The 17,424-nt window shown below is 37.0% G+C and overlaps 2 protein-coding genes across 3 annotated transcripts in view; one reads left to right on the top strand and one right to left on the bottom strand.

The window, feature by feature from the left end:
* Positions 1 to 15,529, bottom strand: part of LOC142870474 (olfactory receptor 56A4-like) — a 61,396-nt gene extending 45,867 nt beyond the window's left edge. The window contains exons 1-2 of one of the 2 annotated variants that reach the window (XM_076001288.1): positions 15,235 to 15,529; positions 13,729 to 14,456 (exon numbers count right to left, since the gene is read on the bottom strand). In XM_076001288.1, coding sequence (XP_075857403.1) covers positions 13,761 to 14,456; positions 15,235 to 15,483 — 945 coding nt within the window. In that variant the 5' untranslated portion in view covers positions 15,484 to 15,529 and the 3' untranslated portion in view covers positions 13,729 to 13,760. Of the gene's footprint in view, positions 1 to 13,728; positions 14,457 to 15,234 lie in introns of those variants that run through there. The other variant, XR_012918843.1, reaches the window with a different exon arrangement.
* Positions 4,296 to 5,243, top strand: LOC105883468 (olfactory receptor 56A3). Its single transcript, XM_012786587.2, has one exon. It carries the CDS (start codon positions 4,296 to 4,298, stop codon positions 5,241 to 5,243), a length of 948 nt encoding a protein of 315 aa, XP_012642041.2.
* Positions 15,530 to 17,424: the final 1,895 nt, after the last annotated feature.

The raw sequence follows: 17,424 nt of genomic DNA, 5'->3' as shown, positions 1-17,424 counted from the left end.
AACAGAAAACTATGCCCAGAAGCGTAATATAGAGCTTCCTATTACTGGATGCATTCAGTAATGTCAAAAATTACACCTGGGAGAGATGCCTCGGTGGCATGGCTCAGACTTAGGAATTTAGGTGATACCTAACAACCCTTCCACTTTTTAAAACAGGGCTTCTTCAGTACAATACTGTGGGCCTGTCCTCCGGACTGGGAAAAGGCTTAATATGTAGATCTCAGTGGTAGCCTTTGACATTGAACTTCTCTCTGGCTCCCTCATCCTGTCCCTGGCTGGAACTAGAAACATTAGGTCTCTGGATCCTTGGCTCTAGTGCTGCCATTGGCACAGTCTGATTGCAAGCCAAGATTGAAAGAGGAGAGGAGAAAAAGAGCAAGTGTGTTCTCACATGCTTTACTTCTAGGTCTCAATAGGTTGTTCTACTGAATGCTTATTGAAAAAAATGTGATGAAGAACAGGCAGGAACATCCCATAAAAAAAGAGAAGGAAAATTAGTGAGTGGAAGAGATAAAATTCCTCCTACATAATCCTGAGAAATTTCATCCTAGTGCAAAACATATTATAATTATCCCAAAGCTGTTCAGTAATCAAAATTGTACTTTTTTGCTCTAGGCTTCTCTCCATGGATCCTCATGCCTGAATCTCCAGATCTTGCATTTGGCTCTACCCTCCAAATGTCATTTCGAGATTCTCCCTCCTTCGCCTAATTCTTTCTATGAGTACTTTGTGATCCTTTATTAGAGATGGTGATATTTGGGGCTGTGATTTTTAATGTAAAATTTCACACAGAGTAGGATCAAAGGATGTAATAAGCAAAAAATAAATGAAAAACAATGAATGAGAAAGGTAGTATTTAAAGGGGATATTAGGAATTTAACAGCCTGAAGTTGTACATACTATAGATACAAGCAAATACAAATTAATAGGGTTGAATCAGTTGTGACAAATTCTGGGCTTAGCAAATCCTCTTAGTTTGTGTCCCAAACTAACAAGTTAATGTATTCAAAGAGAAGGAGAAGAGGAAAGGCAGAGTTGAATGAACATAGTGCCCAGGCCATAGAGAAGACTGTCCAGTCACCACCTCAAGTCTGGCAATCATGTTCTATGGGTTACTATCGTAAGTGCATCCTCCAATTCCAGTGTTCTCACTGTCAATGGACCACTCCATCAAGGCAAAGTGCAGAACTACTAGACAAGAGAAACTGAGATCGATAGGTGGCAGGTATGGAGTTATGAAAGAGGAAAGTAAATCAGAGCACATGGCTTATGGAAATGATTCTGTAATCTTTATCAAATCCTTAAGGGGATGTGCCTTAGGACTGAAACCTAGGAAAACAATAAGAGGTACAATACAAAAGTGAACTAAACAGGAAATCAGACCTTATGAGCAGTGGGAAGCAGTAGTCAGAGTTCTAAAAGGAAGGAAAAGAGATTCCGGAGTGCTGGAAAACTGTGCTTAACATTGTGTATGTGTGGGGAGCAAGGGTGAGAAAGAAAAGCCTTTTAAAAGCTTATTAAAAAAAAATTTGAAGTAGTATATACATTTCTAGATCACTATGGCAACACAGAGAACAAGGGTACTCACCTTTTCTATGCCTTGGACCTGAAGAAATCATTTTATCTTTTATTTCTTTCATGTTTGAACCCTACAAGTTAAACTATTATAAAGATATGAGGCCGGGCGCTGTGGCTCACGCCTGTAATCCTAGCTCTTGGGAGGCCGAGGCGGGCGGATTGCTCAAGATCAGGAGTTCAAAACCAGCCTGAGCAAGAGCGAGACCCCGTCTCTACTATAAATAGAAAGAAATTAATTGGCCAACTGATATATATAAAAAATTAGCCGGGCATGGTGGCGCATGCCTGTAGTCCCAGCTACCAGGGAGGCTGAGGCAGAAGGATCACTGGAGCCCAGGAGTTTGAGGTTGCTGTGAGCTAGGCTGACGCCATGGCACTCACTCTAGCCTGGGCAACAAAGCGAGACTCTGTCTCAAAAAAAAAAAAAAAAAAAAAAAAAAAAAAAGATATGAACCACTGAATTTTAATTTGCCTATGTGAAAGATAAACTGCTAAAATAGTCGATTTATCCTACTGACTTTAGAGTATTTTGAGTCAAAAATGAAACAATTTATTTAAATTTCATTTTGAACTTGTGAAAATGATTACTAATAGACACAGTTATCACCAAGAGAAAAACAATTAGGAGATTATTTCAGTTTGTTCTGCATATCAGGTGGGAGAGCCATGCCTGGTAGACTGGATGTGGAATGAGAGGACCTGGAGGGGTGAAGAGAGAAGCCCTGGGAGGGAATGAATGTCTTCATCTCTCCACTGACACAGAAACAGTTGCCATCAGGGTCTTTCTGGTGAGGAGAGTCTGAAAGGAGCCAGCTGAGCAAGGACAGGAAATGCATTTGGGGAACAGGAAATACATAACTAAAACTAAAAATACTATTTGAACATCTTCAGAAGTGTATGTTCCTGCCAGTATGAAAATGCCGTACAGTTCTGTGTTCACAGCTTTATTATAACTTCCTTTCTTGCCACCTTCCCATCACCCCAAAAGTCTTTCTCCTCTAACAGATTCTATTTTAAAAACTATAGTGTTATGGGTAAAGAGTGTTTTTCTTTTTATATGATAAATGGGGCGTATGATGGAATTATTTATTAGATCTGAAAAGTTCTAGAAATTAATCCAATCCAACCTGTATTTGCGGGAATAGCATTAGGATAGTACAGTATGAGTCGCTGACATTCTGGATTTTGAGATATCAGTTCCCTCATTTGTTAGTGGTGATAATCATACACATTTCACAGTTGAATAACATGAAATAAAGTCTTAGAATATTTGAGTGAGGTTTCTAGCAAATAAGGATTTCAAACATAACTAGATAATTTTATATTATTTTGGGGAATCTAATGAGGAAGAAACAGGGCAGTTCTTAAACATTTGATGAAAAAGATTTTCTAAACCAACAAAGTAACACCTTAACAGAGACTTCTCTTCTGGTAAACAGATTTCTGTACAATAGACTGCATGATTTGAAGGACCCCAGAAAGACATGACCTATACCTTTTACCAAAGCTGTATCATTCTTTGGGTTTTATTTCATAAGTCACAGGAAGGGGAATCTTAGAATCCTTTATTTTTCATGTAAATGAGGATACCATATCACTTAATTTATGATTCTTTTTCACCAACCTATCCTGCATGTCAGAGTTAGTCAACCCTTCCCTACACTTTAGTAATAATTTGTGTATAACCCTGTTATTATTCATGTATCATTTCTTCTTATTATTACCCATCTGCCAGAGAGGTTATATTTTTATTTCTTTGACATAAGGACATTTCCTTTTTCAATTTTATGACCCTGTTACCTAAAAGAATGCCAGGGGAAATGGTTAAATGATAAGAGAATAATGGCAAAACTAAACTATTATTTGCATGGTGGCCTATGTATACTTGGTTCATTATATTCAAGCTGCTAAAGAAAAATGGAAAAAGAATTTAAAAAACTTTAAGAATGAACTTCATTATCCCCACACTATTGCAATCAAAGGAACCAACTTATCATCCAGTTCAATGACAAGTGTTGCTTCCTCATAGCTATTTGGAATTGCTCATGCTCCTTTTAAAGCTGTTTCTTCCAGAAGTTGGGATCCTACAAATATAAAGACCTAACTAATAAATAGAAATACCTACCAAAAAAATGAATATTTAGATAAAATGGAAATGAACATTACTTTCAGTGTATAAGTAAAAATATTTAATTAAGCAAAATCAATACAGTTAAAAGTTCACAATGAGAACCTGGGACATTTATCTGAGTCTCTCCATTGTGCCAGGCTCTGCTAGTTATTTGGGAATAGTACAATAGCTAAGTTGTAGATATTGTTGTCTACATAATCATCAAAAAGAAAATGAAAAAGAAACTTAGCTATAGAAATTGAGTCTCACCTGTTACACAAAAGTATTTTTCAAATTAGTGTCTCCTTTTTAGTTTCTGCAAAGACATATCAATTCTCTAGAAAATAAAATTAAACAAATCAAACACAGATAGATGAATCATATTACCTCACTCCTCTATACTATCTAAAGTGATAGGAAAACCTCAGTAATATTGCACTGAGGATAAACACATGAATTCACTTGGCTCCAGATAACCTGCTAGGATCCACAACTTGTACCTAGGAAAACAAGTTTTTTTATCCTCCACTGTCTAGAGTCAGCAGCTAATTTTTGATCCTAATTTTACAGGACACTGAAAGAATATTGTAGAAATATATGGCAAAAAATGAGAACATACCAAAATGGCACCATCTCCATCGAGGTTTCAAATTTCCTCCTGAACTGTTTTGTCAGATCCCCCATTTGGCAGCGCTGGCTGTCCCTGCCCCTCAGCCTCCTCTTCCTCCTGGCCATGGGGGCCAACGCCACCCTCCTGCTGACCATCAGGCTGGAGGCCGCTCTGCACCAGCCCATGTACTACCTGCTCAGCCTCCTCTCCCTGCTGGACATTGTGCTCTGCCTCACCGTCATCCCCAAGGTCCTGGTCATCTTCTGGTTTGACCTCAGACCCATCAGTTTTTCTGCCTGCTTCCTCCAGATGTACATCATGAATTGCTTCCTAGCCATGGAGTCCTGCACATTCATGGTCATGGCCTATGATCGTTATATAGCCATCTGCCACCCACTGAGATACCCAGCCATCATCACTGACCAGTTTGTAGTCAAAGCTGCCACCTTTATTTTGGCCAGGAACATCTTTATAACTATGCCCATTCCCATTCTTTCAGCATGGCTTTATTACTGTAGGACAAATGTCATTGAGAACTGCATCTGTGCCAATATGTCCGTCTCCAGGCTCTCCTGTGATGATGTCACTGTCAATCGCCTTTACCAATTTGCTGCAGGTTGGACTATGCTAGGATCTGACCTCATCCTCATCTTCCTCTCCTACACCTTCATACTGCGAGCTGTGCTGAGACTCAAGGCAGAAGGTGCTGTGGCCAAGGCCCTAAGCACATGTGGCTCCCACTTCATCCTTATCCTCTTCTTTAGCACCATCCTTCTGGTCTTCGTCCTTACACATGTGGCTAAGGAGAAGGTCTCCCCTGATGTACCAGTCTTGCTCAATGTCCTCCACCATGTCATCCCTGCAGCCCTTAACCCAATTGTTTATGGGGTGAGAACCCAGGAGATCAAGCAAGGAATCCAGAGGTTACTAAAGAAAGGGTGGTAGTAAGGTCAACCGAATCTCTGAATTTCTAAAATTGGATGACTTTTGAATCATTAATGAGTGAGTGCGCTGAAACTCATACCTATGAGTTATAATCTCATACTGGGTAAATTAGATGTTGCCCATTATTTTCTAAAACTTCAATTTCATTTTAAGTTTGCCTTTCTTTCATCCTTCCATCAAGAATATCCTTGGCCCTTTCCTCTTTTCTCTAATGTTTACAATCTTATTTTGTTTGCAATAGTGACATGCCTTGAAGCATGTTCTAAAGTGAGAAATTTATGTTCCTGAGCATGCAACTATGAATATTCCATGAACTTTATATTCTTAAAAATACAACTGCAGGTATTTGTGGCTTATGTTGTATGTAATGTAGTCTTAACTTCATTTTCACAGAAGGGAATGAGAAAAAGACAAACAGTTAAGATTTCACTCTTGAGTGATAGAGGGTTGCTACTGGTCTTTTGTTAGGTCTTTTTCCTTCATCCTTCAGCCACATCATTGCCTTTTCTGTCCCTCTGTCTCTGTCTCTATCTCTTCTCTTTTCCTGTGTCAGACAATGCAAAATTTTGTAATGTACACTGCCTTGCACTTTACAAGGGAGGAGTTTCTGCATTGATTGTTTACACATGTGACACTTATCAATGATTTTCTTAGCTATAAGACATTCCTAAATCCTCTTCCTCATTATATCTTTGCTTAGGACACTTATCTTTTGCATGCAGGATATCATATATGGTATGCAAACATAGCTCTGCTAATGAGTCTACAGATTCTTAGGACTATAATATATAATTCAGTAATAGTACTGACATATAAAATAGCCTAGCTGAACATTATTTTCTCATTAATTGTATTAGTTTCTAAGCACACCTTTTGTCCTGTGAATTTTGTTAAATATTAAGACAAAAGTGAATAGACCATTGTTGTTGCTTTAAGGAGCTCAAATTTGGTTGGAAAAGATACAAATATAATTTCCAGAAACATATTCTTCTCAACTAGAGAGCAATGAGGATTGAACAAGGTACATGTATGGGAAGTAAGATACTTGGCAACCTAAGAAATCACTGGAAAGAGAGGTAGAAGTTCTGGGTAGTAGGTCTCAGATAATCACACGTAGGAAAAAGTTGAGTTCCTGCCTGGGAAGAAGTTAGGTCATCTCACTGTCTTTTATGTTCTCATCTATTACTTGAGAATAGTGAACAATTTGTTTTAGAATATGCTTTCTAGGTAAAAGATATTGTGCCTCAATAACAACTTATAATATGTATTACTGTTTTTGACCATGAAAGCAAAGTCTCTCAATAGTCCAACACTAAGACTGTCCCCTAAGTCTTGTTATTTCAAGCTTAGCTGAGAGCACCTGGGATTAAACTGGGCCTACTCAAACTTACATTCTGCAAAACTCTGTGTATTTATTTTACTTCTTCATACTGCAGTTAAAAACAATGAATTAGTACTTAATTTCATAGCTTTTGGATATCCTATGAGCTATGAGTAGAAATATAAGTATTCACTAACATACAGAAAGCAATTATTACACCTGGCCCAATGGCTCACACCTGTAATCCCAACACTTTGTGGGGCAAAGCAGGAGGATTGCTTGAGGTCAAGAGTTTTAAACCAACCTGGGCGACAGAGTGAGAGACTGTCTCTAAAAATTAATTAATTAATTAAAAGCATATAATCTATAATTAACATTTTATGATTTCAAAAATTTCCCAATAGTGAAAAACCACCTGTTAAAATCCAATGAGGTACACCTCTTTCTTTATTACTGAAAGATGAAGAAATCCCTAAAATCTTATTCTCCAAACATTTCAATATTAGAAAAATGGCTGGCCTTAAAATGTGCAGAACTGAATACCAAAGGGAGAGGTTCACAAATATAAAGATTTAATATACTTCTAAGGTAAATTTAAGCTGTCGCTTCTTGAGAAATATTGAAGTCCTCATGTTTTAATAACATCCTATATTAACAACCATTAGTCCCCAAAATTTGGGGGACTAATCTTTTCCAAGATTGCATTGTTTATATAACAAATCCAGATATCTACAATAACCTGTTAGAAAATAACCTTGGATGCAAGAAAAATATAAACATATAATAAATAACCTTGGATGCAAGAAAAAGGCTACATAGGAGGATTTAGACTACATACTTAAACAGAACAGCTGCTAGCCTAGACTTTTATAAATTGTAAAACTAAGTTTCATAATTGTCAGTTATATAAAATCTTTTCAAGACAAGCAAACACTGAGTGAATTTGTCAAGACCAGACCTGCCCTACAAAAAATACACAGAACTATATTATACATAGGTCAGCACATAGATACCCACAAGTATAAAATAATCCAAAAGCTAAAGCTCACAACTCTTATAAAACAACAGCATAATATGGAAAACAAGGCAATAAAGTACTACCCAACACGATGAACAGAACAGTATCCACATGTCAATTCTGTCACTCAACATTAATGGTGTAAATGCTCCCCTTAAAAGGTATAGGATGGCTGACAGGATTACAAAAGCACAACCCAAGCATCTGCTTTTTCCAGGAAACACATCTAACTCATGAGGAATCACACAGACTAAAGGTGAAGGGATGGGAAAAAATATATCACACAAACAGAAAACAAAAGAAAGCAGGTGTAGCCATTCTTATAGCAGATAAAATTGACTTTAAATCAACAATGGTAAAGAAAGACAAAGATGGTCATTACATAAGAAAGCAATTAAACAAGAAGACATAGCAATCCTAAATATACGAGGGCTGTCCTAAAAGTATCTAGCCATGCAATATTAAAAATTATATAAAAAACAGCTGAATACTTTTCAGACAGCCCTTGTATATGCACCTAACACAGGAGATCCCATATTTACAAAGGCAATCCTACTAGATCTAAGCAGAGAGATAAATAGTAGCATTGTAATTGTTGGGGATTTCAATACTCCACTGTCAAAACTGGACATGCCATTGAAGCAGTGAATAAAGAAACACTGGACTTAAATAGTACTCTAGAACAAATGGAAATAACAGACATTTAGAGAACATTCTACACAAAAACTACTAAACATACATTTTTCTCATCAACATAGAGGACATTCTTTAAAACTGACCATACCTTAGTCCACAAAACCTATCACAACAAACACAAAAAATTCAAAATCATACTAGGTATTTTTTCAGACCAGAGTAGAATAAAACTAGAAATCAATACCAAGAGAAACACCCAAAACTACATGAAGTCATGGAAATTGAATGACTTGCTGCTGAATAATTATTGGGTAAATAATGAAATTAAGATAAAAATCAAAAGAATCCTCTAAATGAATGACAGAGGGGACACAAGCTATCAAACTCTATGGGATTCAACAAAAGCAGTACTGAAGAGAAAATTTATAGCTTAAATGTCCACACTAAAAAGACAGAAAGATCACAAATTAACAAACTAATTTCCCATCTCAAGGAGATAGAAAAGGAAGATCAAACTGAATCAAAAGCCAGCAGAGGGAAAGAAAAACACAGGTCACAGCAGAACTAAATGAAATGGAAAACAATAAATCAATACAAAGGATCAATAAAACAAAATGTTCATGTTTTGAAAAGAAAAACAAAATTGATAGACCACTTGCTAGATTAATCAGGAATATAAGAGAAAGGATGCAAATAAGCTCAATAAGAAATAAAAAGGAGATATTACAAGGGATACCACAGAAATGCAAAATATCATTTGTGAATACTACAAAAAGCAGTACACACATAAACTAGAAAACATAAAGAACATAGACAAATTTCTGGAAACATACAATCTCCCAAGGCTGAATCAGTAAGAAATAGAACTCCTGAACAAACCAATAATGAGCAGCAAAATTGAAGCAATAATAAAAAATCTCCTGACAAAAAAATAGCCCCAGACCAGATGGATTCACAGCAGAAATCTACAAGACCTACAAAAAAGAGCCAGTACCCATACTACAGAAATTATTTCATAAGATCAAAAAGAAGGTAATCCCCCCAACTCATTCTATGAAGCCAATATTACCATGAGACCAATGCCAGGAAAGGATACAACGGAAAAAAGAAAGAAAAGAAAAGAAAACTACAGACCAATATCCCTTAAGAATATAGATTCAAAAATCCTCAAAAAAATACTAGCAAACAGAACTGAGCAGCACATCAAAAAAATAAGCCACCATAACCAAGTGTGCCTCATCCCAGGGATGCAAGGAAGGTTCAAAATACATAAATCAATAAATGTGATTCACCACATAAACAGAAGCAAAAACAAAGACTATATGATAATCTCAATAGATGCAAGAAAAGTATTCACCAAATTTCAGCACCCTTTCATGATAAAAAAGTAACTAAACATAGAAGCTAAGCATAGAAGGAACAAAGTAAGCATAAAAGGAAAATATGTCAAAATTATAAAAGCCATATATAACAAACTCACAGCCAACATGAATGGGGAAAAATTGGAAACATTCCCAGTAAGAACTGGAAAAAAACAAGGGTGTCCATTGTCACCACTTCTATTCAACATAGTGCTGGAAGTCCTAGTCAGAGCAATCAGTCAAATCAGGAAAGAAGAAGTCAAACAATTCCTTTTTGCTAATGATATGATCTCTTTATCTAGAAAACCCAAAACACTTTGCCATAGGACTCTTGAAATTGATAAATAAATTTAACAAAGTATCAGTTTGCAAAATCAAAGTACACAAATCAGTAGCATTTCTATATACCAATAAGTGAAGCTGAGAGTCAAATCAGACTCAACGCCATTCAAAATAACTACAAAGAATATAAAATACCTAGGAATAAAGTTAACCAAGAAAGTGAAAGATCTCTACAAAGAGAACCATGAAACAGTGAGGAAAGAAATCACAGTTGATACAAACTAATGGAAAAAAACATATCATGCTCATGGATACGTAGAATCAACATTGTTAAAATGTCCACACTACCCAAAGTGACTTACAGATTCAAGGCAATCCCCATCAAAATACCAATGTCATATTCCACAGATCTAGAAAAAATAATTTTACTCTTTGTTTGGAACGAGAAAAGAGCCTGAATAGCCAAAGCAATCTTAAGCAAAAGGAACACACCTGGAGGTATACATTACCAGACTTCAAATTATATTACAAGGCTATGGTAGCCAAAACAGCATGGTATTAGCACAAAAACAGAGGCATAGACCAATAGAACAGAACAGAGAACCCAGATATAAGACTATCCACATACAGCCAACTGATCTTTGACAAAGCAGAAAACAATATGCCCTGGGTAGAAGAAGCCCTCTTCAGTAAATGGTGCTAGGAAAATTGGATAAACACCTGCAGAAGAATGAAACGGCATCTATATCTCTCACCACTCACAAAAATTAATTCAACATGGACAACAGACTTAAATATAAAGCGTGAAACTGTAAGAATTTTAGAAGAAAATGTAGGAAAAACTCTTCTAGATATTATCCTAGGCAAAGAATTTATGAAGAAGACCATAATGGCAATCACAGTAACAACAAAAATAAATAAATCAGACTTGGTTAAATTAAAAGTCTTCTGCACCGCTAATGAAATAATTAACAGAACAAATAGACAACCTACAGAATAGCATAAAAGCCATACATCTTATAAAGGACTAATAACCAGAATCTACAAAGGACTCAAGCAAATCATCAAGTAAAAAAAAAAACCCATTAAAAAGTAGGCAAAATGTGGTGGGGGGGCGGGGAAGGGCATTTATTGAAACCTTAAAATCTATACCCCCATAATTTGCCAAAAAAAAAAAAAAATACTAACTTCAGGGAAAAAAAAAAAGAAATGGAATTTGGAAACTAAAAAAACACAAAAAAGTAGGCAAAAGACATGAACAGAATTTTTCAAAAGAAGATAGACAAATGGCCAAAAAGCATATGAAAAAATCTCAATATTACTAATCATCAGGGAAATGTAGATCAAAACCACAATGAGATATAATTTTACCCTTGTTAGAATGGCATTTATTAAAAATTCAAAAACAACAGATGTTGTTGTCAACACTGTGAACAGTTCCCAAAGTCTGGGTCATTTAACTTAAGATAAAATATTGATGAATTACTGATCTATTTAAGGTATAGTCCATGCTTTGTCAATCTTTAATCCTCCATCTAGTAATGAAAAGAAATAAGTCTTGAACTGTTTCCTACGATCTTTGGTTTTACTTCTACTGGACTCCTAGTTAGCATCTGCTTGAAAATGAAAATGCATTTACACCTCCTTGGTAAGGAGGTAAAATTAGATCTAAATTCTATTCACACAACATACTCTTTAGTTTATATATGCCAGTGTAACTAACAAAACTCTCACTTTTACAAAGATTACCACAGTAGTGCCCACTTATCCACAGTTTCACTTTTCATGGTGTCAGTTACCCATAGTCAACTGCATTCTGGAAATATTAAATGAAAAATTCTGGAAATAAACAATTTGTGAGTTTTAAATTGTACTCTGTTCTGAGTAGTGTGATGAAATCTCACAATGCCTTGCTTTGCCCTGCCTGGAAGATGCATCACCCCTTTGTCCAACGTATCCACACTGTATATGCTACCCACCCGTTACTCCCTTGGCAGCCCCTTAATTATTTAGTAGATGTCTTAAATAATAGCCACAAAACAATAAGAGTTGTGATGATGGTATATTGCTATTAATACAATTGCTCCATTTTATTATTAGTTATTGTCATGAACCTCTTACTGTGCCTAATTTATAAATTAAACTTTATCAAGGGTATGTATGAATGAGGAAAAAACAGTATATATAGGATGTGGTACTATACGTGGTTTCAGGCATTCACTGGGGGTCTGGGAACGTAGCCCCCAAGGATAAAAGGGGCCTACTATATTTCAGAAAAAAGTCTTAATTTGACATGTTTATAACTAAATACCACTGAGAAGGTTTCTCAAGATAAAAAAAACCTACTTCCAAAGCAAATTTAAGCCAACAATATTATGAAGCAGATAATTACTTACAATCTCGAAATAATATTTTCCAATATATTTCCATCAATATTATAAAAATCATAAGTTCTGATAGTAACTCACATCAACTTACCTTGAAGCAATAAACTGGTAGAAAGAAATTTAGATACAAATTGTTCCCCAGAACTGAGGAATTAATTGTAAGTTATTTCTATTATTAATAAAACAGAGTTTTGAAATTATTTTATGTTATTAAAAACTCTGTGTTGCTTTGTCTACTTACAGTTTTTTAAATGTGGGAGGAGAAATTCTGGTTCACTTAAAAAAAAGTATGCCAAATTTCCATGTAAAAAACAGATAATAGAAAAGACTAATAGTTACATCCCCCTTAAGAGGTGTGATATAAATTAAGATTTTTCTCCAGCCACTAATATAAAAACTCAGGAAAATGAATAGGAAAAACAAGTTAATTGGAGGAAAAAACTTTACACTATAAAAAAATAGCCACAATATGACTTATTTTTGTGAACTGCAGTTTCTCTCATTAGTTTCTGCTTTGAAACACATAGAAAAGGAAGCCGGGGAATTACACAGTAAATGATGACTTCTTTGCACTAAAATAATGAGAGAGCAACTTATAAAATATTACAAAGCAGGGTGAAAAGATTAAAATGGCAGAAGACGTTTTTATTAGCTTTCTACATATCAAACTGGCACAAAGACCTGCAGTGACAGAGTTGAAGATGAGCCATATTTAAATCGAGGAAAATGTTATTCCTAATTAGTTTTTATTAGTGCATAATAAGAGATACCAGCATTAGGGCAAGCAATGGTCATTCGTATTAAAAGTTTATCGGAAAGGAAACAGATGTATCATAATTTTTATTGCTTAAGTTTAAAACTTGCCTTAAACCTATTTTCACAATTTTATATGTCAGTATTTGAAATTGGCTGCTTTTAATGTTTTTATACAACACCTTTTGGAGAAGACATAAGACATGTGGAATACTTTATAATCTAACATTCAATAAGAAACACAAATAGGAAATCTGGCCCTTTAAACCATGGAACAACTGTCTAGATAATGTTAAAATGGAGATTTGTTGGTAAATTTAACATTACCAGGAATTAGGACTCTTTCCCTGTCACCACTAGGCACATCAGATAGATATCTAAGGGGACATTCAAACTGACACTAGAGATTGATCAAGGAATATACTGTAGAGAGTCCACAGGGCACAGCAGTTATCCTGAAGGCTGAATTTTGGGACCAGTTATTCCTTCATCAATATGTACTTAAATGAGTAATTAAGGGATCATGGTGGGACAGAGTCTAAACGAAGAAGATAACAGATGCTTAAAGGTGGGTTCAGCACATATTTATAGCTGGAGGAGTGAGGATAAATATTGCGATAGTATTATAGTTCAGGAAGGTTTAATTTGAAGATGAGGATAGAAGCATGGATGTCATATTGTGTCCCTTGTGACACTCAGATGAAACCATCAATAAAACATGCCCAGACTTGTATAATCCCTGATCTTTGACTCAATCTTTCAGTGCTGGTACTTGAGTAGCTTCATAATCCCCTGCTTGATTTCCTGGGTTCGTACTCCATAAACGATGGGGTTGAGGGCTGGTGGGATGAGGTGGTGTAGGACATTGAGAAGAATAGGTACCTCTGAGGGTACACTTTTTCCTGCTTTGTTTGTAAAGATGAAGACTAGCAGCAGTGTATAGAAGAAAAGTATAAGGATGAGATGGGAACCGCAAGTACTCAAAGCCTTGGTAGTGGCCCCCCCTGACTGCAGATGCATAACAGCCTTCAGAATGAAGCAGTAAGATAGCAAAATGAGCACCAGGTCTGAACCTAGTAGGCACCAAACACTCACAAACTGGTATAGCTTATTTAGGCGAATATCCCCACAGGAAAGTCTTGCTACGGAAATGTTGGCACAAATACAGTTCTCCACCACATTGCTGGCACAGTAGTTGAGCCTGGCAGCTAGAACTGGAGTGGGCAGTGTAGCTAGCAGATTGCGGAAGACAATGAAGATGGCTGCATTAATGACAAACTGTTCAGTGATGATGGACGGGTAGCGCAGTGGGTGGCAGATGGCCACATAGCGGTCATAGGCCATGACCAGGAAAGTGGAGGATTCCATGGGAAGGAAGGTATTCATGACGAACATCTGCAGGAAGCAGCCTGCAAAGCTGATGGGCTTCATGTTGAACCAGAAGATGAGCAGGACCTACCGGAATCATTATTTTCAAAAACCTTGTACATCTATTCCCCTTCTAGAGTACCCATCCCTTGGGAAAGCCCTTGAATAGGTTCAACTATCCATTTCCCCAAACTACAGTCCCATAATTCCTAGTGGTACCATATCCTCATCTCAAATACCTTCTACGTGCATTACGAGTGCCAGAGCCTGACTTTCCCTCCATCTAAAGACAAACCTTTAGTTTTAAAAATGTTTGTTTCTAGCCCTGTCCTCTCCTGAGCTCCATGGTTCTAACCCACACCCCAGGGGCACATCTGCCCAATACAGGATGTCTGTATCACAGGAACATCAAAACCAGTAAGTCCAATACTTATATTTGGACACCTTGTAATCCTTTTGTACACATAAGAAACTTCTTTCAACCATGCTTCCTATCTTAGTACATGACATAAACATAAATACAATTACATTTTAGAAAGTAAATCCTAGAGCCTTTGGGTATAGGAGTGAAATAATTCAGGGTCTAGGAGAATCTCCCTGAAACTAAAAAATTTGGAACTTGCAATATCACTAACTCAGACATTGAGAGAGGGCTTATCAGTAGGGAAATAATGAAAACTTAGAAAGACCTGGACATTAAGAATGAGAGGGGGCATATCTGGGAGCTGCAATGGACCTGGTGTGCTGGTTGGGTGACTCATTAAGTATTTTCCTTCTAGAAGGAGAGGTCCTATAGTAGCAAAACAAGGTACTGTTTAGAGAAACATGGCTGAGTGCCTAAAAGAAAGTCCAGGGAGGGTCTCACCTTGGGGATGACTGTGAGGCAGAGGATGACGTCGAGCACGGAGAGGATGGCAAGCAGGTAGTACATGGGCTCATGCAGAGATGCCTCTTGCCGGATGGCGAGTAGCAACACAAAGTTGGCCCCAAGGGCCAAAACCAGGAGAGGAGCCAGGACAATAGATAGCCAGTGCTGTGTGTCCTGCATTCCTGGGAAGCAGATCATCAGGAATTCAGTCACCTGGGTTCCTGTGTTGTTGGGAGATGATACCATGACTGTCAGGTGAGGCTAAAAATGGCTGAAAGGAAAGAGGCATGAATTCAGGTTTGACTGTTTTGTTAATAACCTCCTAACTCATCTAGCTGCCTCCACTCTAGGCATGCAGGTTTGTCCACCATTTTATTGATATAATACTCTGTCTAAAGTTTAAATTGGGCCACATCACTCCCTGTTGAACAAGTAATTTCCCTAGTACTCATAATGTTATGGATAAAGAATAATTCCCTCCACATGAGCATGTTCCAACTCTCGACAGATTCCGCAGTTCCTCCACACAAACAGATCCAGCCACACCTGTAGAACGTGCTTTGCTTTGTCCCATCTCTGTGTGTTTACGTGTGTCATATCCTTCTCTACTTTTCCCTCAAATAACTAACTTCTGCTTATCCCATTCTATCCATACCAAGAGTTACACTTCTTGGAAATGTTTTTCTTATTACTCATTTTAGATGCCTCTCCTTTCCATTATTCCTCTATGATCCTTAAATACCTATTAATGCTATTAAAGCATAAATAAAATTTTCCCATATTCATCCATGTTTCCTATTTGTCTTTTAAAAAAATCTGTGCTCCCTCCACCAGGGATGGAATCTTATCTTTTTTATAGCACAGAGAAAATCACCAGGCACTTGGTGACATAATACACAGTCAGTAAGTGCAGTTCAGATGTATAATACTGCTAGATTATTGAAAGCACCATGATGCCCTTGATGACGTCTCTCTATTATTTAGCATCTCCATATCCTGCTTTGCTATAAACCACTGGCACTCTTACTTAACACTTAAGAAAAAGTCTGGAAAAAAAAAACAAAAGGGAAAAAATAATTTAGTGGTAAAAAAAGAAATACAAAGCAACTTACTGGTGAGAAAAAATAAATACCAAAGACACCTGTGTAGTAGCTGTTTTGAGTATTTAGTAAGCAATTACTGGGTGGGGGTGGGGGGACTGCATTTCCTGGGGAAGGGAGAAGAAATGAGGAAATGAGGCCTCCAAGACAAGGAAAAAACTGAAGAAATACTTAAATATGCTCCAGAATATGAGGTTGCGCAGCAGACAGTGCCTTCCTAATTATCTAGGAACCTGCTGGTGAAGAAGTCTCCAGGTCTGGCTGTGTTCTCTCCTCTGAAGGAAAGAAAACATCACCTCTTATTGTTGGATTTTGGGGCATGTTGTTAGGATATAGGCACAAAAAACCTCTCAATCAAGGTTTGGTTCATTTTTTTTTTTTCTCAGATATATAAGGTGGGTTTCTCATCAGGATTTTTCTTATACCTAGACCAGTAGTTCTCAGATATGAGTGTGCATGAGAATCACCTAGAGAGCTTGTTAAGACAAGTTTCTGAGCACAACCTAGTTCTCTAGGTCTGAGATGATTTGTCTTTCTAACCAGGTAATGCTGATAATGCTTACCAGGGACGACACTTGAGAATGACAAAGATATACCCAGTTGTGATAACTGACCCAAGTCCTGATTTAGACTACCTGTAATACAAGACTGCTGTCTCAGGTCAGCTAGTCTCAGGTCAAATATCAAATTGGCCACTTCTCCCATTATTTTCAGTTATTTAAGCATAACTCTGGCCAACCACTGGGACCTCCCAGTGTGAAAGCTATCTTCTTTCTATGGACTGTCTGGGAGGTATCAATTGATCAACACATCACATAGTAGTAACATTCATCAGGTATTGGGCAGGTGGGACAGGAGGAGGGGGTATGTATAGTCACACCTCATGGGTGCAGTGTGCACCATCAGGGGGTAGACATGCTTGTAGCTCTCACTCAGGCATGTATGTAACCTAAACATTTGTACCCCCATAATATTCTAAAATAAAAATAAATAAATTCTATGGATTCTTTTTCATGATTTTCTCTCTCTTCTTGGGCCTATAGTTCTTAGCTACCTCAAAGCTCATTAAAGTCAAGGACAAGGTATC

This window comes from Microcebus murinus, chromosome 4 (assembly GCF_040939455.1).
Source record: "Microcebus murinus isolate Inina chromosome 4, M.murinus_Inina_mat1.0, whole genome shotgun sequence".
In the NCBI taxonomy this organism is placed as follows: Eukaryota; Metazoa; Chordata; class Mammalia; order Primates; family Cheirogaleidae; genus Microcebus; species Microcebus murinus.
Note: the sequence above shows the minus strand (reverse complement) of the source record. Positions and strands in the feature narration are given on the sequence as shown.